The following is a 26,889-nucleotide window of genomic DNA, read 5'->3' as shown; positions in this document are numbered from 1 at the left end:
TCTCTTGTAGAGAGTTGTCTCATTGACAATTATGCCACATCTTCATATTATCAAATTATTCAAAATATCAACTATATGTACTTGTCTCGATTTTGCTGATGTACCATGAACTTACTTACTATGATTATTTATATACGTTGTTTTTTCCATAAAAAACATTACATTTTTTTTTTTTAATATTTGACTGTGGTCATCTCTGATGCATATATTTTTAACTGTCAACTTAGTTATTATGGCATCTACAATTCGATCAGTGATACAAAATGCTACTCATAGGTTGCAAACACATTTATAAACATTTTGTGGAAAAAATAAACAGAAAAATCGAAATAAGTCAAGAAAAAAAAATGTCAACCTATATATAAATGTACTAATTTCAGAATGACAGACGTTTTGTTAATTGTGTGTATATTTCAATCACGATATTCTCGCGACTTTGTTCCAGATGAAACAGTATAGTGTTAATTAAACAAATTCAAGGTGTGTACTCGCTGAATTAATGGTGGTTTCCATAAATTAGTTCGCAAATTTTCTCAACCTGCAACTCCTCATCAACAAATGATATTATAAAAGTAACATTTGAAGTGGGCATTTGTACTTTTTGAACTTGTACTATTCTTTTAATCAGAATAATTCAGGTCAAACATTTCATCGAGGAAACCAGGTTTTTTTTTTACAGTATACCAGAGTGGAGCATCGTCTACATGAGATTCGTCAGTAGCCTTCGAAACAATTGCATTGGTAAATTCAATTACAAAAAGTTGTAAAATAGCTAAGTTACATGCCTACGGTTAAAAAAAACATTAAAAATTGATTTTATTTTTCATATTTTGAGAAGAAAGATTTAAAAAAAAAAAAAGGTCACTTCACTAAATTTTCATACCAGCACAGTATCACAGACTACTTTGCTGGTGTAAATCATCTATTTTTACATCCTTTCTAAATTATTATTTCATATGATTTTGTGGTTCAAATTCATCGAATAAACCAGGCTTATAATTTACTACAACATAAGAGCGTTTTCTTCTTTCAAATACGTATAGGCAGGGCTCCATTAAACATGTTAAAGCAGTTGAAAGATAAAATTAGATCAAATTTAAAACCGAGACAAAAAATAGGACTGAAAACCGTTCCAGTTCAGTTATAACTACTTAAATGCAGAAATAAGTGATTTAATTTAAAAAAAAATGTAAGTATAAAATGAAAATAGCAACATCAAATGGTTTAAATCCGATACTTCTGGAACTACTTTCATCAATAATGCTCTAAGCCAAAGCTTTGAAAGACGGATGCATACATTCCGTGCTAACCACGCTAATGAAGAAATATACGACCACAGGGACCTAAAAGAAACAGCCTATTCCGCGCAAGGATGTGGCTTAATTGCCAATATAACAAATCTCAACAAAAGACTACATGTCATATAAATTAACAATTATCTCTCACTGTACGGCCTTCTTTAATGAACAAAACCTATTTTGCATAAGAACATTCATTGTTTTTGTAGAGAATAAAAAGGTAACAGTATGCAGTATACCGCTATTCAAAAGTCATAAATCGATCGAAAGAAACTGGAATACAAACTGAAACCGAGGGAAACACGGCAACAATAAGAGGAAAACAACGAAAAAACAGAAACACTGAGGTGCAACAAAAAACAAACGAAAATGGAACATACCTAGAAACGAATTATTAGATAACAATAGCAAAATCACGATTTTTTTCCCCTAAAAAATTGACAGAAACCGAACATTTTCAAAATTGTTTGTCAAAGGAAAACGTTGAGTCCATGAAAGTTCAACAAAAATATTTACATGAAAGTTGTCGCTCAAAATGACAAAACATTTAAAACAATAATGTTATTATAAAGTCATTGATTTAAACTTCTGATAGAAGATAACAACCTAATACAGTTTTTACAATAACACACAACTGATTATAAAAGCCTTCTGCATTCAATGCCAATTAGAAACACACAGTGAGAATGTCTTTCTGTATGATTTACTTTGGAATGCTCGTCATTAAAGTAGATTAATAGCCTTGTTTGAAGTTTTTTTTAAATATGATCATACAACGATTTGTTGTTATAATGCATGTTGCATGGAAAAAGAACATATGCCTAAAAAATAAAGCTTACTCGATGGGGTATAATTGCTAATGAGATAAATCTCAACCACAGATAAAGAGACGTAGATGTTAGCAGCTAAAGGTCACCGAACGGTTTTTAACAAATAGCTTCATAGCTGTATAGCAATAATGTTAGTGGGGTTCTAGTTAAATGGTCAGATAATCAATATTTATTTATAAAATATTCATAAAGGCGACGTTCCTCAAGATCGTATCTAAGTTTACGGGCTCGATAAACAACATCACCGTAAAAGTTATGATGTTCAATTCCATTTATAATAAGATAACTGCAGGAACAGCATAACTTCTAAACCAATTTCGTTTGAGTAATGACAAAAATAAGTGAAGGTTACAATTTATCTGTGGTTCAGACATCTTGACTTGCTACGCTATATATTTAATGAAGAAATTTATATTTATTACTTTTTAACTTTTTTTCTAGAACGTTTAATACAGTTACCAATCAACCAACTTTTCTGAACCTAACTAAGACTTACTTACATATAACCTACATGGAGTGTGGTTTTTTTTCTGTCAGAACGACAGGTAACTCTTTTCAAGTATCAACCAAGACATGCACCACATGTTTCAATGAAATTTGCTTAAAGGCATAAAATGATAACCTTTGTGAGCTCATTTATTTCCTGATTAAAATGCAAACTATAATCTTCTTGAACATTTGATTCGTCGGTTGATAGTTATATTGTGTTGATGACGATTGGCAAATTGGCAGTTTACGAATTTAGAATTTTGACCGCAATCGCTTTCCATAGAATAGTAACTTTAAAAAATGCAATGAAAAAAAACAAACATTTGTGATTGTTCATGGTTTATTTTGTGCATTTAGAGATTAACCCAAGCATGAACTTATATGAAATATCGTAAAGTTATATAACGTCCTCTGTTGAAATTAATTCGCACAGTTCAACTGTGTGTTCTCATGTGTAGATTAGAATATGATCGTGAGATGAAGTGTTTGATGCTTGCTTCAATCATTGACGTCTATTGTCACAGATATGACCTGATATTACTTATTGTTAATTAACAGAACGTCATTGTAAAATAATCAATTTTGTTGTTATATTATTAATATTAGTATGGTAGATATTTTTACAATCGTATTTCTTTTAACAGCCAGTATTATATAGAGGTACACATCTTATCAATAACATAATGTTATTTTCTAGCATTTAAAAAGTCAAATGCCGAACTCCAAGAAAAATAATAAAAAAAACGGAAAGTCCATTATCAAATGGAGAAATCAAAAGCTCAAAAACACCAAACGAATGGAAAACAATTGTCATATTTATACTTGATAATGCTTATCCTTATTTGAAAACGGTGAATTAAAGCCAATTTAACCGTTTTGTCGTGCTTGTTTTTCTTGAATCCTTTCGAGCTAATTATCCGTGTTATATTTATAAACTATTGTTCATTTTACTTTATCCTGGCCGTCATATGAATATTCTTGAAGCCACGTAATATCAAAGTTGAATAATTATAAATGTAGATTTAAATTTTAATGAAATATAGAAACATTCAGAGAGCTATGCAATTTTATCATTTAAATGAAAACAAACTATATTTCATTTTATCATCAGTTAACCTCTCTAGGTATTTTTAGTAATACAAAATATTTATCGTTTGAAGATAGTTATCTAACTTCCCCTTGATACTTTATACTTTCAGAAAAACATACATAATTATACACTTCGGACGATTAAACCCTATACATTGTTGTATGTACACTTTGTCATGCCTATAAATGTTGAATAATGTAGCTATCAAAAATACACATGAAAGATACTAGGCTTTTCATTTGGTAAAGCAGATGTGCGTTTCTTATATATAACACTCGTTTATAGCGCTTGAATCGAAACAACAGCATAGCCAATTTAACTAGTAAAAATCATATATAATCGTAAATGCGTCAAACTAGATAGTTTCATATGATTTGTATCGCACATTTCATTCAATTCGCTTCAAAAAGTGTTGAAACTTAAAGTATAATTAGAGATTATTCAAGACTATCACTGAGATTGTACTTGATGTTCATAAATGTCAATTCATTTAAATGGACAGTTATTATTCTATTGTATGAATAAATGAAATAATCGGGTAGACAAAATGTCAGATTCTCATATTCAACTGATACTCTATTGATTTTAAAATACATAATTGATGCACGAAAGGATGCTAGTTTCTTTTCAAATTCTATAACTTAGATCGTAATACGCAGTTTTTTTTATTTACATTCACTGTATTCATTTTCATTTTAAGAATATGGATAGAACAAATGTAAAGATTAAGAAGATACAATTTATGTTGTATGTTTAGAAGGAGCTTTCTTGATTCAAAATTCAATATTGAATATGGAGGTTTTAAATTTTGAAATACTGAATTTTTAAATTTAATTTCTAAGGTCAATCGAATTGCAGTTTGATTAACAATGCGAAATTATAAAGGCACAGAATATAAAGGTCATCTAGAGGTTAACACGTGGTTTTCTAGATGGGAGAGTATCTATATTTCAAGTTATAAATTGCTGAGAGTCTCAATATACTGAAATTGTTATTAAGATATAAAGATGGAATTACATGTAATTTGGAATATGGTATCAAAAGTTATATATAAATGATATACATATGTAAATACTAAAACTAAAAATCAAATTATGATATTAAAATAGATGACATTTTTCGCCTAGGATTTAGTAACCATAGATTTATCAATAACGTCAAATTAGCCATTCATGACATCTGACATAATTTTATTGACATATCGAATTTCATTAACACATGGACATAGGATAATTATGAAGAGAATGTTTAGGTATCGCTTCATGCTTTTAAACATGTAAGTTTTATGCAATTGAACATTTTCTACCGATAACTATTTTAAATATAGCAAAAGAGTAAAATTTTACTTATATCAATAACAATGATAAAAATATATTTAATGATAAGGATATTAATTATTACAATGATAAAGATAAAAAAACAAATATTTAAAAATAATATTAATAATGATAATTATGATGAATTTCAAAGAAATTTAATTATAATATCAAAAACAATAATGATAATAATAAATAATGATAAAACTTGTTTTATTGATGACAATTATAATGTTACATATAATAGGTTAACTTTATAATCGTTTTAGTAGTCCGAAACAAACATGCAAAGTAATTTATTTTTAATTTAGGTAAAAATCCAATAACTATATTTAGATATGGCGGAATTATTTATGAAAGAGGAGGGAAGAAAGTTACAAAATAATGATTTCGACAGGTAAGACAAATTTACAACATTGAACTTACTTGCCGGAAACTAGTGAAAGGTGCAGTAAGCACACATTCAAAATCGTAAGTGCGTACTGCTTTATATTTATAAAAACAAAGGAATATTTTACCATTTGTTTTAAGATTGAATAAACCCATGTCACCGTCAACATGTGGATAACCAAATCTTTGGACGTTTTATTTTTAAATTGAATAGGTAACTGTAAATACAAAATTTTAATCCTGGTATCTATGATGAGTTTATTTATTAAGCCTTTGAATCGGATCAATGTCTACAAAGTATTTGATGTGTCGAATTACTTTTCTTTATTGTATCATCACTATTCTCAATGACTCTATGATGAAGATAAATATAGTCAAGTTGTAAAAAATCTTAACAAGTGATGCTTCAAGGATTATTGCATTATAAAATGTGTCTTGTAAAAATATATACTCGCTACTACTATAAATCAATGTAGCCAAACATTGTTGGAACATTTTTCTATGACTTAGTCAATTAAACTTTAAAAGGACGTCATAGTTATTCTGGCAGATTAAGTATTCACTAATACTTTTTATTACAGCTTATATTCAGAATTACTAAAAAAAATAATAATACTTGTATTATACTAATTCTATTACCAGATAAATTTGCTGGGTTCCTTAACCAAACTCTCCAAAATGTACATTTGAGTTTTTGATAACTGTTTTGGCAATTAACATGAACAATCTCCCTCATTGCTAGTTATGAGCCAACATAAATTTTAAAGGTTATAAACATATGCTGAGAGGAAAGAGAGGGAGGTGTAAATCGCAATAACCGATCTGTTTTTATAGATTTGGTCCTTTTTAAAGTTATAGCACATACTTAATTAAATAAACTACATTTTAAAATGATAATCTTTTGTGAACCCCAGTTACCCTCATTGCAGTAATCGAAAAATGAGATTAAGGTTTATCACAAGCCAAGATTGCTTATATTTTTGTATTCATATGGCATGCATATCTTTTTTTGCAATCACATTCAATATTTAATAAAGAATATGTTTCTAAGGAACGAAACCTATATTGCTTTTTTCATGCTGTAGGATAATTGATATTACGTTTGACAATGAAGTAACTTGTTAATCGGTCGAATATCATCATATCAAATATTGTTGTCATAACATTTTTCGTTAAATGATATAATAGTACTTTAACAATTATAAGAACCGTCACAACAAAAAATGAAGCGTTCCGATTCCGCTATCTGAAGAATTGTATGCGACTGTAATACATGTCAGAGATTAGGCTAGCTACAAAACTATGTTTAAGCAACTTTTTTCTATATAAAACAAATGCATGTACGTTTTTTGTCCCTTCGTTTGATGTGTTTGAGCTTTTTGCTTTAGCCATTTGATTACGGGCTTTCCGTTTTGAATTTTCCTCGTAGTTCGGTATTTTTGTTTTATTTGCTTTTTAACAAATTTTCAAAATCTACATTCATCGATCCCAAAGACAGTGTAAAGTTTAAAGACATTTAAACGAAGAATACGTGAGCTAGTGTGTGACATGAGAAATATGACGTCCCATAACTTTAATAAAACAAACAGATAATAAAAAAGAAATAATTGCACATGTTTTTCAACTCTTCCAACAGTTGTGTAAAGTTTACAGTAAATATATCAATGCATTATGAAGTTCTTGTTCATGTAAATAGTACAGTTAATGTCTAGAAAAAAAAGCTGAAATGACTTAGCAGAATATATTCTAAATTAAAAGGAGTTTTCTTTAATCCATGTTAATTTTTTTTTCAAGGTTGATGTTTTTCTCGTTCTGTGTATGTTTATATGTGTTACTTCGTCTTCTGATTGAATTAAGCCATTTCAATTGATATTTTATAGTGTGTCTTTCTATGTTGTGATTTTACACTAGTGTTTTAGATTAGGGTGAAGTTTTGATACCATTAAAACGTTTAAACCCGCTGCAATTGTTTGCATTTGTCATAAGTCAGAAATCTGATGTTCAGTAGTTGTCGAGTGTTGATGTGGTTATAAGTATTTCTCGTTTCTCGGTTTTTATATAGATTAGACCGTTGGTTCTCCCGTTTGAATCGTTTTACACTAGTAACTCTTTGGGGCCCGTTATAGCTTGCTGTTCGGTGTGAACCAAGGCTCCGTGTTGAAGGCCGTTTTATTTAGATACAGCAGCCACAGAACATTGCTATTGAATCATTCCCACCTCTTTCAAATTATTATTAGGAAGGGGGCCCCGGATTAAAATTAAAGACACAGATACATACATAAAATCAGTATGTATCAGCTAGATTCTCATATTAAATGCAAAGATATCTAAAATGATAAATGGACAATAATTTCAACATTTTGCAGTACACTTGACACTGTCGGTACACGTTGCATAAACCTCACAAATGACAATGTATTATTGAAGAATAGGTTATTATTTCTGAACTATCTTGTTTTATCTAAACGTATATACAAACACAGATACATAAAGCAAACATAAATGCTAAAACATTCAATACTTATGAATAGGAAAACAACACTAAAAAATGACGATCCAATTAAAACTAATGTTAGTGTAATTATTCATATATGAATTCTATGTTTATAGACCATTACCCCTTAACAGTACAAAAGAACACTTGAAATATTATCACTAAAAGACATTTCCGATAAGCTAAATGTTTTATAATGTGAAAAAGATTGGTTTCTAGAAAAACATTAATTAGAAGAAAAAAAATTCCAAGCATTGTATGAAAATAATAAACATTAACCAATTAATAATACAAGTTGAATGCTGACTTTTTGAATATAGAAACTAAACTAATGAACATGATGAATCCCTTGACATTAATATATACTTTATAAGCCTAGAACAGTTACTAATGAGGACTTAAGAAACAGCATACATTGATAAATACATGTACTTATCTATTGACAATATGTATTACTCATCAAAGATACCAGAATAAAAAATAAGAAGATGCGATATAATTCCAAAACTTGTGTTTAAGGGCAAACGATACAGTTTTGATCCCGTATTTACATTTTGATAAAAATTTCCATAAAGACTATTTTTTACCTGATTAAATCAAATATGTAATGAAAAATATACCTTCATGTGCTACTTTTTGAGTAAAATTAGGTCGAAATTTTGTTTATTTGCTCAAAATTCGGATTTGTGGCCGTATTTTCCCTTTCGAAAGAAAAACATATTTTTTTTGTTTTAAAAGATAAACACAAATTGTTTTTTGTTAAATAATTTGTAATTTCTGAACTTTTAAGTATTCTAATAAATGATACATTTTTCATTCAGAAATAACTCACAATTATCAAATGTTCATGAATGTAGAAAAACAAACATATTTTTTTGCTGTATATTTATCAAATTTAAAAAAAAATGCACTATTTACGTTTTCATGAAAATTGGCACACATAATCTTCTCGCGTAATCAACCCAAATAGCATTTTAAAAAAGAGGGGTTCATGAACTCGTTTTCAAGTTTGAATGATAAAAATCAGGCGAAAACTGAATCTTTTCCCGATAAGTCATATTTTGACGTCGCGAAAATAACAATTTACGTTAGCAACGTTTTTATCTCCCCTGTTACTGTATCATATGCCCTTAAATGAAGTAGATTGAAGCAATTAAAACCAGTCGTTCGGGCTTTAACAACGAATAATTCATAATGTAAAGTCGGGTATCAAAGGCTATAATATGCAAAGCGTAAAATTACGGCCTAATTTATGAAATAACAATTAATGAAAAACAAATATGATAGACACAACCCCTGAACTACAGGCTCCAGTAGTGCGACTGGTCGAAAATTGTTGTGAGCGCTAAACCCTCCCCTCACCCAGGGCAGAAGTGTAACATTCTAGGAACATACTGTAAACTTCAGTTGCAATTAACTAAACCCAAAATATAGTTATGAGGCACAACTACAACTACAACTAACGTTAAACCACAAAGCACCGAAATAAGAATATTCGTAGTTTCAATAAGCTAATTCAAACCCAAAACTAAAACAAGTATAATTTAATGCTGTTCTTCAACTTTTAATTTGGTACGCCCAGCGTGTGTTTTGTCTACCCGAGATACATCAGGGAAGCTAAAAAAAAAAGAGACAAATAACAAACTTGGCATAATGAAAAAGACGGATATGTAATCAGCAGATTCCAAAGATAGACATTTCACATCACAAATTTCACAAAGTAGTGTGCTTCAGAAGATTCTAAGTGTCAAGTTTAAGGATAGTGGAATTTCAGTGAAGATTATTAATATAAATAAAATATCAAGTTGTAAACACTTATTTGTTTTCAAAATGTAGTTATCCATAGGCATAGGAATGGTGTAATGTTGATTGTTTGTCATATTACTTGTAAACTTTGGTTTACATATATTTTGAATAAGAAGTTAATTACTAAGTTGCATGTTCATTTAATTGATCGGAAACTAAATATCAATGGGGATTTATATCATTAAATGTTGCTGTTACAAAATCATTTTAAATAAAGGAATTTATCTCCCTCGTGTAAAGCTCTAATTCCTTGCTCGGCTTTGGCTATACTTTTTGTACCTTTTTTGAATTATAGCTCTTCATCTTTAGATAAGCTTTTGATTCAAATATTGTGGCCGCGAGCATAATTGAAGGGACATTGATTGTCGAAATGCGCATCTGGTGCAGAAAAAAATTTGTACCTTAAATATTATTAAGAAACTGTTGAAAATTTTAATTAACGGAATGGTTTATCTGCTTTAAATCTGGACAGAATTGTTATTGTAAACCTATATGAAATTTTCGTTTTTACGTCAAACTTGATGATTTCATACATGTTAAAACTATGCATTGGTTACAATTAAACTAAATCACTGTGTCCATACAAATAAAATGGCAGCAAAAAAACACTACACATAAACTATAGACTGAGTAACACTAACCCATAAAACGGGAGATTCTTCTGAAGGGTAAACCTTTCTAGCTCTATTACTAAACCATAAAAACAACCAGTACAAATATGCCTTATTAATAGTGTAGATTTTCTTAACAACGCATTTCAAAGTCGTGATGCTAATCGTTGTCTCGTACAGTTAAATATTGTTTCGTTTTGAATAGGAGAGTTGCTGTCTTTGTTCTTGTCTATCATCAGAATTGTACCCGTATAGTGATGAACCTTGATAAACCATCCGTGGTTGAGGTTGTTGCATGTAATTCCAGCTATACTCAATCGAATCTTGAACATACCTGAAATTTTTCCGTTAAATTATTAGAAAAATGTACACAAGAGTGGATTTATATCCTCAATAATTAGATGGTGTGGAAGAAAAATACAAGTTGTTTTAAAAATGAGATAAGACACCTGCATCCGAGACCGCTGACTGGTCAACAAAAAATGTTTGCTTTTGATTTCAAATAATTAACTGTGAATACAATCAGATAATGATGATGTAAAATAAAAGTAAAATAACAAAAATACCGAACTTCGAGGAAAATTCAAAACGGAGAGTTCATAATCAAATGGAAAAATCAAATGCATAAACACCATCAAACGAATGGAGAACTACTGTCATATGACTTGATACATGTATTACCTTATGAGTAAATGCATAGATTAGACCCGTTGGTTTTCCCGTTTGAATGGTTTTACACTCTTGTAGTTTTGGGGCCTTTTATAGCTTGTTGTTCGGTGTGAGTCAAGGCTCCGTGTTGAAGGTGGTACCTTGACCTATAATGGTTTACTTTTATAAATTGTTATTTGGATAGAGAGTTGTCTCATCGGCACTCATACCTTATCTTCCTATACCTTTATAAGGAAATGTTGGATTAAATCTAGTTGTATGAAAGTGTAATAAAATTCAGATATATTGGTGACAATGTGTGAACAAAATCGTTATTGATAGTATGTAACTGTGTGTAGATTCTTGCACAAGTCTATTGTAAGCAATGTTGGATAGTCATGAATAGAAACGTGTATATATAAAGCTACAATTTGAACCGTTATGACTTGCCGATTGTATTTATAATAACTTTAGAGTGTACATTAGTTTTTTTATAATTCTAATGCCAATCCCAGTTTCTGCCAAACGGAGGTTTAATGCAAATTTCACAAACCTATCACAAAATGATTTAAAGCTCGCAGTTTGCTTTATTATCTGTAGGCATTTATTTTTTCTATAATATTTGGTTCCTTGATGCCTTTAAGTATTCTTATACTCGTTGTAAACTTTTTAAGTACTAATTATAAATGTTTTAAATACAAATTTAAAGAATAATTTCCTGTGAAGAGAAACCCTTTGGCATGCAACTGATTAGAAGGTTTCGTATATTTTTCTTCAGAGTAAAACACACAAGGTTAATTGCCACCTCTTATATACTGATAATTATGTTGGTCTAATAAAACATCCCAAAACTTAAGTATTTCCTGAAGTTACTTTGAAAATCAACATATATTCTAAAGGAAAACATGGCGAGGTTTGGCTAGCCACAAAATCAGGTTCAACCCACCAGTTTTGTCTTATCTTAAAATGTCATGTACCAAGTCAGTAAAACGGCAGTGGTTAACTTACAGTTCGTTTCTCTGTGTGTTGCATTGTCGTTTGTTTTGTTTTGCACTACAGTGTTTCTGTTGTTTTATTGTTTTCCTCATATAGTTGATGTGTTTCCATCCGTTTTAGTTTGTAACAAGGATTTGTTTTCTCAAAAGACTCATCAGTTAAGCTCGAATACAACAATATGAAGTACGAAGTTGAAAGGAAATTGTGACCTAAAATTTCTAAACAAAGGTTTTGTCATATACAACTAGGTGAGTCTATTTATAAAGTAAAATATTCGAAAATGTCAAACAGTCACCCATTTTTATCAAATAAATTTTTCTTAAATCTATCTTTTCATTGATCAAATATACAATTATACAAATTATAAGCAGAGAGTTATAAATCAATACTAAAAAAGTATAAAATAATTAACACAGTAATTAAATTTTCTCATGAGTATCGGAACATATTTTCTACATGTACGTTTTTCGTGAAATGCAAGTTAAGTTAAGGATTTTAAATCCTTATGAATTGAAAGCATGCAAGTATTCTTTTTTTCATTCACTACTGTTTAACATTTAGATATTATTTTAGCGTATGTGTACGTATCCCTGCTCATTTGTGCTCATATGGTGATATAAATGTAAATATATAGTGACTATAAATGAAATTGAATATTTTTGACAAAAAAATCCTTTTGTTTAATTACCTTTGTGTTTTCCTACCACTGTGTTTCAGATGAATGTTTATAACAGAAATATCGTTCTGTTAATTTTATTCATGCTTTTCGAAATTTTCTGAGACTTATATTGAAACCCACAATATTACGTGATAAGCGTTCAGAAATAATCAGTTTATTCTGGGACGTTGTATATTAATAAACTATTTCCAGGTTTATTGTCACACCACACATTAGCACCCTGTATTAAATACAACACACACAATGAGTACATTCATGGACCTTCCTAAAGTATGGATTATATAACTGCGTTATCATTATACTTGATTAATAAGCATCCACATTTTCGTAAACAATTGTTTTGTCAAAAGGCAAAAAGGTTCTAACATATCAATGATTTTTTTAATGCAACCTAGTGTTTATTTCTTTACTAAACGATCAACAAATGGACACAATATAATGTCACATGGTAGCCTATCCATAAACATAGAAACCTGTCTGTATAAATGATCAAATGTTTTCGAGAGAATCTTGTATCCGGAGATATCAAAATGGCTCTAAGAAGCTACAATAGTTCTTATCTGTCAACCCTCTCAGGGGATTTACGTAAACATATATATATAATGCGGAAAAGAAAGGAAGGGGAGGGGGAGATTTAAACCAAATACACATTTAATTTTCGTTCCAATTTTTGATGAGGTTCGTGTTGCTTAATCCTTAGTTTTCTTTATTTTGTTTGTGTACTATTGTTTATCTTTGGGTTTTTTTAGCTATGGCGTTGTAAGTTTTTTTTTCGACTTATGAGTATAAATATCCCTTTCGTATCTTTCGTATCTCTTTAATAAGTGTGATATTTTGGTACTTTATATATTATTTAGTTCAAACTCCCTACAGTCAGTTAATCTTGGAACGCTTTGCTTCTAATCATATTTCTCATTTAGGTGTTTCGAATATGTATTATAAAAAAAAACGTCGAGTACTGAAATCACGTTGTGTATTCGTCTTGGCTTATGATTTACATAATTAAAATAGTGTTGTGCGTTGCTGCCATGAAAAAATAGATTCATGATGAAATTTCCTGAAAATTTTATCTAATCTCTCTATTAGTGTACCTTGCTATGCGGTATGGTTATACTTATTCTCAAATAGCCGTACGTTGACCTATAGTTACTTATTTCTACGTCATTTTGTCTCTGATGTTGAGTTGTCGCATTGGCAATCATACCAGATTGTCTTATTTCAATAAAGTTGATAATTATTAATACATGTCAGATGTTAATTATATGTTGGCGTATTCTGACCTTTCCTTATGAATGCAATTGCAATTATTTCTAAAAAGTACTTATTTATTGTAAAATCTGAGGCGAGACATGCAACGATAGAATTAGCTTCAAGTATTTTTTAAAATGATGTTTCTAGTCGGGAAAATGCAGAATTTAAGGTAATCCAAATATAGTTTGTCTTCTCTTTTTAATGTTTTTCGATATTTGTGTAGTTTTACCTTGTCCGTTTCCTTTTTAAGAGGACTTTTTCGGAGAGGTTGTTTCAATTGGATATTTCAATTGATTTTATACTCAATGGCTTTAATCTTTTCAATATTTGGTGGATTCATTACAATAAGAACGTCCAATACTTGTTGATGATTAAAAGTATACTATAAAAAAACGTACTTTTCATATTTCATCTTATACTTTTTTTACATGCTATTTCATATTATACTTTTTTTTACATGTTATTTCATATTATACTTTTTTTTACATGTTATTTCATATTATACTTTTTTTACATGTTATTTCATCTTATACTTTTTTAACATGTTATTTCATCTTATACTTTTTTTTACATGTTATTTCATCTTATACTTTTTAACTTACGACATGACACATCAGCAACAATTGTTTGATGAAGAACAATACATTATGAATTTCAATTGTTATATGAATGATTTTTACAATAAAACACAACACAAAGGGGAAAATATTTCAAACAAATTTAAATAATATAAATTCGTTAGTTGTGAAAATAAAAGCCGTTGTTGTGTTGTTTTGTGAATATATAACATGTTTAGATTGATTAACAGTGCCAAATGGTTATCTTAATGCAAAATCGTATGAAAATATTTGATTTTCTTTTTAAATCGATAGTTCGATGACGTAAACTAAAATCATGCATATGAATGATTTAACTTAGTCTCTTGAAATGATATCGCAGATACTCTCTATCGGTATGTATTCACGAATTATTTATTGTTATGGAATCAGATATGGGGTAAGTAGTCTTTTTGCACCTACTGTTTATTTTAAGATATTCATCACATTATAAAGAAGAATTGATATGTGACTTCTGAAAGACTCAAAGACACATGAAAATAGTAAAATCAACCGTAGTTCCTCTGTTTTATTTCAACACTTATGGTCAATAAGTTAGCTATAGTTGTCCCATTGTTAATAATACGATTTCTCTTTATTTTTGTATATTTTTATTTGACAAATTGAAACTACGAAGCAGGATACGGTAACCTTTCGGAAACACGCCATACCGATCCATGTTTAATCATAGTTGCTTAACATCATTATATTTGATTGTCCATCTCCCGTTAATACTAACATGCCTGTATTGTTAGTTTGTGTTATGCTTTAGAGTTTGTTGACTATTTTATAGATCCCTTCGCCATGTTTCGCTGTTGGAATTCTCAATATGTTTATTTTTCACTTTTACACAATTGTTCATGATGATTGTTTTCTAGATCCAATCTAGTTTTGGCTGATATAGACTGATATTGCTATTTTTACTTGTAAAGAAAACATAATATTGTATTGATCATAACGATACAATTGTTAATGGATTGTTTTTCAACTCTTCTCTATTTCTGTTTTAGCTCTGATTTTATATATTTCACATATCGTTTGCGAATAATTTTTTTTTTTGCTTCGCATCACGGTTTGGAGCTATTAGTTTCAGCCGACATACACGCCATTTTGAAGTGTTTGCTGATCACGAACAGGGTATAATAGTTGCTTTATGATGCGACTGAGACACAGCAACGGCTATTGGCTTAAATGAGATAAAGAATTACGGACCATCTTGTCCCTGGATAAGACATCAAATACGGAAAATTAACTATGTGTATTACAGTTCCGATCAACTGGCATTACTACACGTTCGTTTTACTATGTATAATTTGCACACTAAGATTCAATATTGAAATATCAATTATTTTAAATACGTGTGTATTTGTGTTGTTAATCTGCAATATGCGCCATTTGTTTTGTTATACAATGTTACTATACAAAAATGCATTATTTGTATTTTATAACTTCTGCCAATCTATGCACACCTCCAGAGTGTAGTGTCTATTTTTAAATGTTTTACTTTTCAACAAGTAAAGCGAACAAAGTTTTTAAACCATGGATGTATAACACACTCTCTCAAAATAAATCCAATTCATGTCAATCAATATCTAAAAATACCACATTTCCAATACTAAATCAACAACCACATGCACACATATAACCAAAATAAGGATAGAGCGAAGCAGACCTAAGCTTTTTAGAAAGCTCAAACTCGTATGCACTTTAACTTCGTAGTTAATTTGATCTTTCAACACAAAAATGAGTGTTACGTAGAAAAATGAAATTGTTAGCCTGGTCTCATTTATAAGCATTTACCGACACTGGGTTGATGCCCCTGTCGGTGAACGTTTCGTTCATGGGGGTACTAGCAGTCCAGTAGTCGATATTCCTGGATTTCAATGAAAAAGCAAAGATGCATTTTTTTTAGTTTACTTATTATAAAATATTGAATTATCAGAAAAACATATGGGATTTTTGTTTTGTATTCAATTATTACTCGTAGAAAAGGTGAATATCCACAGCAAGTATTATTTCTTAGAAGGTGTTTTCCGAAAATAAAACAAATTTTTGGGTTGGCAATTTTAGATGTATCACATCAAGGGCTTAAATCGTGTTATAACACCAAACTAACAGTATCGAACTGATCCATATTTCCGAGACCCAAATAAGACTAAATGAATATAGTATAGGATAACCATAAATAGTTATCAAAGGTACCAGGATTATAATTTAGTACGCCAGACGCGCGTTTCGTCTACATAAGACTCATCAGTGACGCTCATGTCAAAACATTTATAAAGCTAAACTAGTATAAAGTTGAAGAGCATTGAGGATCCAAAATTCCCAAAAAACAATTGTTTAATTACAAAAACGTTTTGACCACATTATAAATAAGAATTGTTATGTGTCTTCTGAGTAAATCAATGAAACATAAAAATAGTGAAATCATTGTTAGTTTTAAATACTTATGGTGGATAGCAATAGTTGTCTCATTGTTAAAAATACGTACATATACGATATCACTTTATTTTTGTATATTTTTTATATGACAATTGAAACCACTACGAATAGGATAAGGTAACCTTTCCGAAACACGCCATTACTTCATTTGAGTACAGCTGCTCAACCCCAGTATGTTTTATTTTCCGCCTCCCGTAAATACTACCATGTCTGTGTTATCAGTTTGTGTGATGCTTTATTGTTTGTTGACTATTTTGGAGATCCCTTCGCCATGTTTCGCTGTTGGTATTCTCAACATGTTTATTTTTCACTTTTAAACAACTGGTCATGATGATTGTTTTCTAGATCTAATCTGGTTTTGACTGGTACTGCTATTTTAACTTGTGAAGAAACCATGATATTGTTTTGACCACATAGATACGATTGTTAATTGATTATTTTTCAATTTTTCTTTATTTCTATTTTGGCTCTGTTTTTACATGTTTCACACGTCTTTTGCGAATTAATTATTGTTGGTGCACTTTAACTTCGTTCTTAATTTGATCTTTCGACTCAATGATGAATGTTATGTAGAAAACGAAATTGTCAGCCAGGTATCTTCGATTAGCATTCACTGACACAGGGTTGATGCCCTTGTCGGTGGACGTTTCATACTTTTGTTAGTATCAGCACAGTAGTCGACATGCTCTTCTAATTCGTACTTTTTTGGCAATTATAACATTTTTATTCAAGCGTCAGCTGTGAATATTTTGTTGACGTAACGCGCATCTTGCGCATATACTTATTTCAATCCTTGTTTCTAATTAAAAATGTTTAAAAAAAAACCACATTTCATTTATTTTCAAAAAGTGGTTTCAATAATAAATTGAACGTGTTATTAATCTATAGAAATATGAAACGATAACATATTATCATATACTATATATTAATATTAATAGTTATTGAAATCAAATAAAAGTATGAACTATTAATTATTTGTAATGAAAAGCTTTATCAATATGTCGAACAACTCACGTAAGGTGTAAATGCTTTCATATCTGTTAACAAAGTTTGCTGAAGATTCCATTGAGTTATACGTTTTACGTTCGCATTCCAAATATACATTTAAACAGATATCTAATCTTATAGATCTAAATATCATGAATTTAATGCTGGTGTTTGAAAAAACTATGAAACAGTAGTTCTGATTTCAAAGAGCAAAAATAAATTTGTCAAAGGAGAGATGTTAAGAGGTAGTTGGTTAAATCAACTCTGGAATTGATAATAGGTGACGATTACATGTTAAGAAGCGCCTACGCTTCCGTTCATGAAAACTACAATTGTTACGTCTCACGTTATTAGAATGCGTATAAATTTCTAAAACACCGCATTCAGTTCTACCATATATCTTGCTCGCTAAATTTTTTATACCATAATTTAAAATTAATAAAAGATATTTACATCGCAATTATAAGTATTATCGTAGGAAAGTTTGTGTCAAAAAGGTGCTAAAATGGTTTCAATAATTTTGAAATACAAAACAAACTTTAAGATGGTAAACAAAGGTTACATTTATTTAAATATATTAATGGTGGTAATTACCAATGCAGTGAATGTTGTAGAACTAAGGAAAAAAGCACAACATTCAAATGGTTGACGTCATGTTAACAATTTGTGAAAAATAAGTCCATATAAATGAAACAGATTAAGTTAGAAGGTACAGTGACTGTCATTTTGTGTATTATCATTTATTCAATTATGTCTAATTGGCATATTGTTCTTGCAGATTTCTTATGTTCATTTTTTGATATTTTTTTTAATTTTTAGGAGGAGGGGTTTATATTATACCAATCAACACTAACGACAGTTGTTATGACATTCTAGCTAAGATCTATATTATAAGATGGATTCGATGTACATGTTCATATGTATCATAACTCGAAATTAACTTTATCCTTTTTTATTCCTTAGATATGGTATTCGATAGCTTACTATACAGTATGTGTTTGGCTGACTGTTAAATGTTTAAGTTGACTTACAATTGCCTAAAACTATGTCATTTTGGTTCTTAAGTGGATACATTTGTAGTTATCTCAATTTTATTTTATATCTCATCTTATATCTATAGTGATAACAGAAACATTTATCACTCTAGATTAAAAACAAAAACAGTAAAAAAATGTAATGATTTATATAGAAATTGAATTTAATTGTTGTTCTCTTTATTTTTCAGACAAATGGATTCCACTTTCTATGATGACTACAATATTTCACAGATTTTATTGGAAATGCTTATGCAAAATCAAAACATATCAAATGAAGCTTTAATTGCGCATGCCCAGCTACTTTACAAACAGCTTACGTTTGAAAGGGACCTTTCATCTTACACAGAATTTAGACTTCACAAAGCATTGTTACTCTACGTGCCACCTATACTTTTGGTGTTAGGAGTGATCGGAAATGTTTTATCATTCTTTATTTTACGCCATAAAACAATGACAAGGCAGTCTACAACTTTATTTCTGGCAGTTCTTTCGATAGCAGATTCATTGGTTCTATTTATAGGACTTTTTCGGAAATGGATTGGGGAAATAACTGGCCTTGACATTCAGCATGAGTCGATGTTTTTATGCAAGACAATTACAGTATTGGGATACAGTATAAGTCACTATTCTGTTTGGCTGATTGTTGCAGTAACGATAGAACGATTTATCGTCGTGTGTAGACCTCTTCAAGCTTCTAGATATTGTAAACAAAAGAGAGCAAGAAAAGTGGTGCTTGTCATGATTTTCATTTTTCTAGCTATTAATGCTCATTTGTTTTGGACTGTAGAACTAACAGAACAAAGTATGAACAGAAAAACAGTTCTCAGGTGTGATGCTGGACCAAAATTTGTTGAGTTCATTGACCGGATTTGGCCATGGATCGATTTAGTTTTATATTCATTGTTCCCTTTAGTTATATTGTTATTTTTCAACACACATATAATAAGACAGGTTGTGAGAGCGACAGCAGGAAGAGATATATTACAAAACGGCCCATTAATGAAAGTAGATGCGCGTAGGAATACAAAAGATGCAAATCTCAAACTGACAATTATGTTATTAACCATATCATTCACATTTCTTGCAACAACGGTGCCAATGAATGTAGTTATGATTGCTTCAGTGGTCTGGAGAAATGAAATGGATAATCCAAAGCAATTTGCAAAATTAGTACTAATACGAACAATATCGGAATTACTGATGTATCTCAATCATTCAATCAATTTCTTTTTATATTGTGCAACAGGACAGAAGTTTAGAAACATTGTGTTAAGAATGATTTGTGGTCGATCAACATCAAATATTTCTAATTTTTCAGATCATAGTCAGCATCTATATTGTTCAAGAGCTAACAACAATTGTAATGGTCACAAGAGTGAGAATGAAACGGCTTTTTAACAAAAATATGTGATATTTCCGTGGTTCTGCGCAGGGTAACTTTGATATTTTTATTAATATTTCATTCCTTGTTATTATTGTTGTTTATTAAATTATTATTGATATTCATATTGATTTTGTTCTGTTAGTGGTCTAACAGTGTTTGGAAGCTATCATAATTATAAATTAATGTATCGGCTGCTCATCAGATAAAATATAGCACTCAAACATCAAATCATATATCAAAGCTAAACAAACAAATGGACAAAGCAAGAATATCAAATTATGGTCAATAAGACTGAATGAACAAGACCCGTCGCTTTTTTATTATCCTCTGAAGCGTGAACTAAGGAATAATGGAAGGAATGCATTAAGATGGCTATGAAGCATAACAACTACTTACATTGAACTCGCAGGTAATTGGGATTAGTAGCTGAACATGAATTACTTATAAAACAAGCCAAACTTAAAAATCATACTTTTGGGTGCTTGCATTAACAAATATTTAAATTTAGCAATAAAAATTCATTACTTCTTGTGTAAAAGTCATCAAATAAAAATGATGAGTGTGGCCATCTACACATGATGACTCAAAACTTAATGGCAAGAAAGATGTAGATCAATGACTTGAAGAGTGTCATTATGCAACAGTAGGTCAAAGTGGGCTCATAAGTCCTGCAAAAATAGACAAATAATGAATTTAGTACGGTCTGCAACACAAAATGACAAACAATCCTACTATGTTAAAACATTTCCGATATTAAAAGTTCATAAGGTTTTAATTAGCAACAATATGCAAAAGTAGGCAATGTTCCACAAGTCCTGTAAATATTGTAAGACAAAAATGGCGTTATTTAATGGTCGGTTACATACCATTACCACGTTTTTAAGTAAACATTCGGGATTTAGAGTCTCAAAGAAGTTAGATTTCATTATGTTACAATAAATAAAGGCAACAGTTGTATACCGCTGTTCAAAACTCATAAATCCATAGACAAAAAACAAAATCGGGGAAACAAACTAAAACTGAGGGAAACGCATTAAATATAAGAGGAGAACAACGACACAACATTAAAATGTAACACACACAGAAACGGACTAAGCATTAGACAAAATTCTATGAGAATAACATATATAACATGACAATATCGTGACATTGTTGAGAGTCTTATAAATCATGCAATAATTGTCAAATCTTTATGACAGTTTAGTGTTGACACCTACATATGATCAAAAACCATTCTAGTCTATTGGTCAATGAAAGTTTGGAAGGAGAGTTGTCTCATTGGCACTCATACCACATCTTCCTATATCAATATATATATCAACTTGTTGAAGAGGCACTTGCAGTTTTTATTTCAATAATAATGTCTTGTTTGCATTTGCATTGAAACTACAATGCAGCACATTTTTGTCAAGAAATATATCCAAATAATTGACAAAACAAGATTCAAAATATACATGTATAAAATTGAGAATGGAAATAGGGAATGTGTCAAAGAGACAACAACCCGACCAAATAAAAAACAACAGCAGAGGGTCACCAACAGGTCTTCAATGTAGCGAGAAATTCCCGCAAAGGGAGGCGTTCTTCAGCTGGCCCCTGAACAAATATATACAAGTCCAGTGATAATGAACGCCATACTAATTTCCAAATTGTACACAAGAAACTAAAATTAAAATAATACAAGACTAACAAAGGCCAGAGGCTCCTGACTTTGGACAGGCGCAAAAATGCGGCGGTGTTCAACATGTTTGTGAGATCTCAAACCTCCCCCTATACCTCTAACCAATGTAGAAAAGTAAACGCATAACAATACGCATATTAAAATTCAGTTCAAGAGAAGTCCGAGTCTGATGTCAGAAGATGCAACCAAAGAAAACAAACAAAATGACAATATTACATAAATAACAACAGACTACTAGCAGTTAACTGACATGCCAGCTCCAGACTTCAATTAAACTGACTGAAAGATTATAATTTCATCAAATGAACATCAGGAACAAACCTTCCCGTTAGGGGTTTAGTATAATACCATCATAACATATATGAGAAGAACATAACCCGTGTCATGCCAACAACTGTTTTTAGAATAAATGTGTTTAGTTCCGATGCAAAGACCTTATCAGTGACTCAATATTAACGCCAAAATATGCAATCTTTAATGACGTGACAACAGTATCGTAATTATATCCCTTCTTAATAAGTCTATTCAAAGGTTTTGTAAGTTTCTGAGGTGAATACTGACACCTTTGTGCTTTATAAAGAATATTTCCATAAAACATTGGATGTGAAATACCCGAACGTATTAGAAGTCTGCATGTTGAGCTATATTTACGAATGATGTCTTTATACCGATGATAAAATTTAGTAAATGTTTTGACTAGTTTGTGATATCGAAAACCCTGGTGTAATATTTTTTTTACATAAATTTCTCTCGTTAAAATCTAAAACATTGTTACATACACGAGCGAATCGTACAAGTTGAGATATATAAACACCGTAAGATGGTGACAAGGGAACGTCACCATCTAAAAACGGATAATTAACGATAGGAAATGAAAAATCATCCCTTTTATCATAAATTTTAGTATTCAGCTTTCCATTAGTGATATAGATATCAAGATCGAGAAAAGGGCAGTGGTCATTGTTAGTATTAGCTTTATTAAAAGTAAGTTCAACAGGATAAATTTCATTAATATACATACTGAAGTCGTCATTATTGAGAGCCAAAATATCATCCAAATATCTAAAAGTATTATTAAATTTGTTTATCAGATGTTGTTTCGATGGGTCTTTGCTTATTTTTGTCATAAATTGTAACTCATAACAATACAAAAACAGGTCCGCAATAAGTGGTGCACAGTTAGTCCCCATTGGAATTCCGATAATCTGACGATATACGGAATCCCCAAAGCGAACAAAAATGTTATCTAGTAAAAATTCAAGGGCATATATAGTATCAAAGCATGTCCAATTAACATAGTTTTTTTGTTTATTGCTACTAAAAAATGACCTAAAAGAGTTTGAACATATATATTCACATTCTGATTTTTTGAATGCCCATTTAATTAGGTGTGTGATTTTTTTCTGAATGAGAATGTGAGGCAATGTGGTATACAGGGTAGAAAAATCAAAACTTTGAACAGATTCAAAATCACCAATATAAGCATGCAATTTATCAAGTACTTCCAACGAGTTCTTGACACTCCAAAAGTAATTTATTCCACTATTTTCGAAGGCCTTATTTGAACAATTTATTATCAGGTTTTTAATTGTACCAAGTGTGCTGGTAAGAAGAATAGACAATTTAGTAGTTGAACAATGGCTTGAAGACGAAATAAATCTATATTTGTAAGGGGTTTTGTGTAGCTTCGGAATCCAATACATAGTTGGGACTTTCATTGTATTTGGCTCTGCTTGTAAAGCGGTGGCTAAAAGTTTATGTTTGTTACAGATTTCGTTTTCTGAAAATGGAGTCAGTTGGAATGTTGGTGAATTGGTGATTTCCTTTTTCAGAACCTCAATGTAAAATTTACGTCAAACAATAATAATATTATTAGCAGCTTTATCGGCCGGGACAAAAACAAATTCCTTGGCTAGTTCTTTTAGTTTATGTTTGATACGAGAAATAAGTTTATTGTGGTTATTGTTTATAGTAAAATGTTTTTTAAAATGTTGAATACGTATATCAAATATCTTCATTACTGAATTAAAAAAAGAGTCCAAATATTTTTTGTCAGCTTTTTCCCGTTTTATCCATTTCATACAGTAAGTATGGAGTGAGTCGTGGATGATATTACGACACTCATTCCAATTAATAATTGACGGGGGACGATATTTAGGTCCTTTACTGAGGAATGATTTTAAATCTCGGTCTTGAACGATGTTAAGATCTCCTGTTATAACATGGGAAATGGGTCCATAAATATATTCGGAATTACTGCAATTACATAAAGTAGGTGTATTTTCACTGATATTAACATCTTTACACAGTTGACTATAATTAAACACAAATTTCCGGGTAGATTTCTTGTAAATATAACAAATAAGAGGTAGCTCAGTATTGTCAAAATATCCAGGAATTTGTTCTTTAACAGAATGGTCGTTAAATATACCGGCAATATTTACAAAATCAAAGCCTTTATTGACATACTTAATTTCAATAAAATGTTTTTTATGATCTTCAGGGCGATCAATTTTGGGAAATAATTTAGAATAACAATATGCCATAATAATTTGAACAATTTCATAACTAGGACTGCTATACGAAATTGTGTTGCAATCCTCCAAAATTTTATTTAACTTATTAACCGGTAACGAACAGAGTTTTGTTAACAGATAATGTCTGCCGTTGTTTTTTGAAATAGAAATTAGGTCCGAAATATTGGTATGATTGGCCCGAAATTTTCTGTGATTGCGATTTGTTCTACGACCGTGAGAACGTTTTTTACGAACAGTTTTAGAAACTATATCCAAAATGTTAACGGAATTGGTTCTAGATATATTACCAATTCCCATGATATTATCATTTAGACCGAGAGGGTAAACTGTCTGCAATTTTTTAATCCAATTTAATTCAATTATTTTCCGTGATCGTACAAACTTTGAATGCGATTCACCAGGCTGCTTATTTACTACTTCTAAAGGTTGAACTGCTAAATATTTAAAAGGATGGTTGTGCTCCTTAAGGTGTTGGTAAATGAAACTTCTTTTGAATTTATCGGGTCTTTTAAAACGATACAGATATTCTTGAGTGCGTTTAGATAAATATCGTCCAGTTTCTCCTACGTACTGAATACCACACCCGGTTTGTTTCATGTGAGTAAATAAATAATACTGTTTGTTTTTCAAGTTATATCAGTTTCAAAATTTAAAGAAAATGTGCGACCATTAAACGTGGACCTTACCGTATTGTTGGTGGAAAGACGGGGACATGTAAGTCATTTTTTGGCATGACTTGTATATCTATAATACGGTATGGCATGTATATCTATAATACGGTATAACAAATATAGAAGAAGTCAATATGAGAGTTTTTTTACATTCAAATTGAAAAATATTACTAAGAGAAGAAATAGATGTGAATCCTTTAAAAAAAACAAGATTTGGGCGACTCAAACACAATGATTCATGTTCCTTTGAAAAATCCCTCTACAAGACAGGAATATGTCAGTTGTTTTTTACTGTTTTGTTGTTGTTGATAGCGATTGCTTTAGTCAGTTTTTATGGACCTATCTTTTTCGAATTTGCTTTGGAGTTCGACTTTTTGTTATTCTTTTTTAGATATAATATATACTGACAAACAGCGAAGAGCACGGTACTTCATATTAGTTTTCTGTATTAGTCCTGTAGAACAATTTATAACAAAGATAATTTGAGAATAACCGTCACAAAATTGAAAACCAGAAACAGTCTTTTTATTGATCGTTTAACAGACAAAACGTTGTGAAAAGGGAAAACCACACGGCAACAAAAACAAGTATACTTTCGGTTTTTATTCTTTTTTTAAACTTTATATTTGTATTTTTTGCTGTTTTAAGTTTTTGCACGTACAGACATACTTATAAAAAAGAACATGTTATGTGATTGCTAATGTAACAACTCTTCACAAGAGACCGAATGACACATAAATCAGCAGCTATAGGCCATCGTGCGGCCTTCATCAATGAGCAAAGCCCACATCTCATAGTCAGATATAAAACTTAAAGGCCTCGAAATGACAATATTTATGTGAACAATTCAAAAGAGAAAACCAACGGCCTAATGTAGGTATAAAAATTGAACGAAAAATAAATATTTAACACATCATCAAACAACAACCACTGAATTAGAGGTTCCTGACTTGGAACAGGCACATGCATACAGAATGTGGCGGGGTTAAACATATTAGCGGTATCCTCCCCCTAAACTGGAACAGTGGTGTAACAGAACAACATCAGAACGAACTATAAAAATCAGTTGAAGGCTTTACTCATTAGATAGATACAAATATATCAAACAAAAACATAGAACGGACGTGGCTAGGTACTTGTGTATCCAAACAACAAAAATACACTAAGTACAGATCTGATAGTACTCTCAGTTACTGACAGTTAGCTCAAAGACACTAACAACTAAAAACGAATGAATTTTACCTTTACTAATGAAGATAAAAATTATCCTTTGTTGGATACCGATCGACAAGATTCATTTGACTATGACCTAAGCTTCTGAGTCTTTTACCGTTCGAAAAATTATATTTTCAGATAATATTCAGTTTCATGTCCACAAATGATGTCACTACACAATGATAGTAAAGAAAGATGACAGACACAGATGCACAATTACATATACAAAACCATCATATTTCCAAGTGAACCATTAGAATTAATACCAAGTATCAAGTAAACCTATATAGTTTAAATTTAATGAAGTCTCCGTGGAAGTCTATGTTGTTTTCAGTTTATCTACAAAAATGCTTCAATTAGGTATCATTAAAACATTTTGTTTGTTTTTCTCCATTTGTGATTCATCTGTTATCTCTTTGTTTACATCGCGATGACCTT

General features: G+C 30.5%; 1 protein-coding gene across 1 annotated transcript in view; it reads left to right on the top strand.

Annotated features, from left to right (window-relative positions):
• LOC139522941 (probable G-protein coupled receptor 139) overlaps window positions 1-20,469 on the top strand; it is a 71,370-nt gene extending 50,901 nt beyond the window's left edge. Inside the window, exon 2 of the mRNA XM_071316612.1 lies at window positions 19,152-20,469. Coding sequence (XP_071172713.1) covers window positions 19,156-20,361 — 1,206 coding nt within the window. The 5' untranslated portion in view covers window positions 19,152-19,155 and the 3' untranslated portion in view covers window positions 20,362-20,469. The remainder of the gene's footprint in view (window positions 1-19,151) is intronic.
• Window positions 20,470-26,889: the final 6,420 nt, after the last annotated feature.

Source organism: Mytilus edulis, chromosome 5, assembly GCF_963676685.1.
Source record: "Mytilus edulis chromosome 5, xbMytEdul2.2, whole genome shotgun sequence".
NCBI lineage: Eukaryota > Metazoa > Mollusca > Bivalvia > Mytilida > Mytilidae > Mytilus > Mytilus edulis.
The sequence above is the reverse complement of the archived record's forward strand: the minus strand, read 5'-3'. Positions and strand labels throughout refer to the sequence as shown.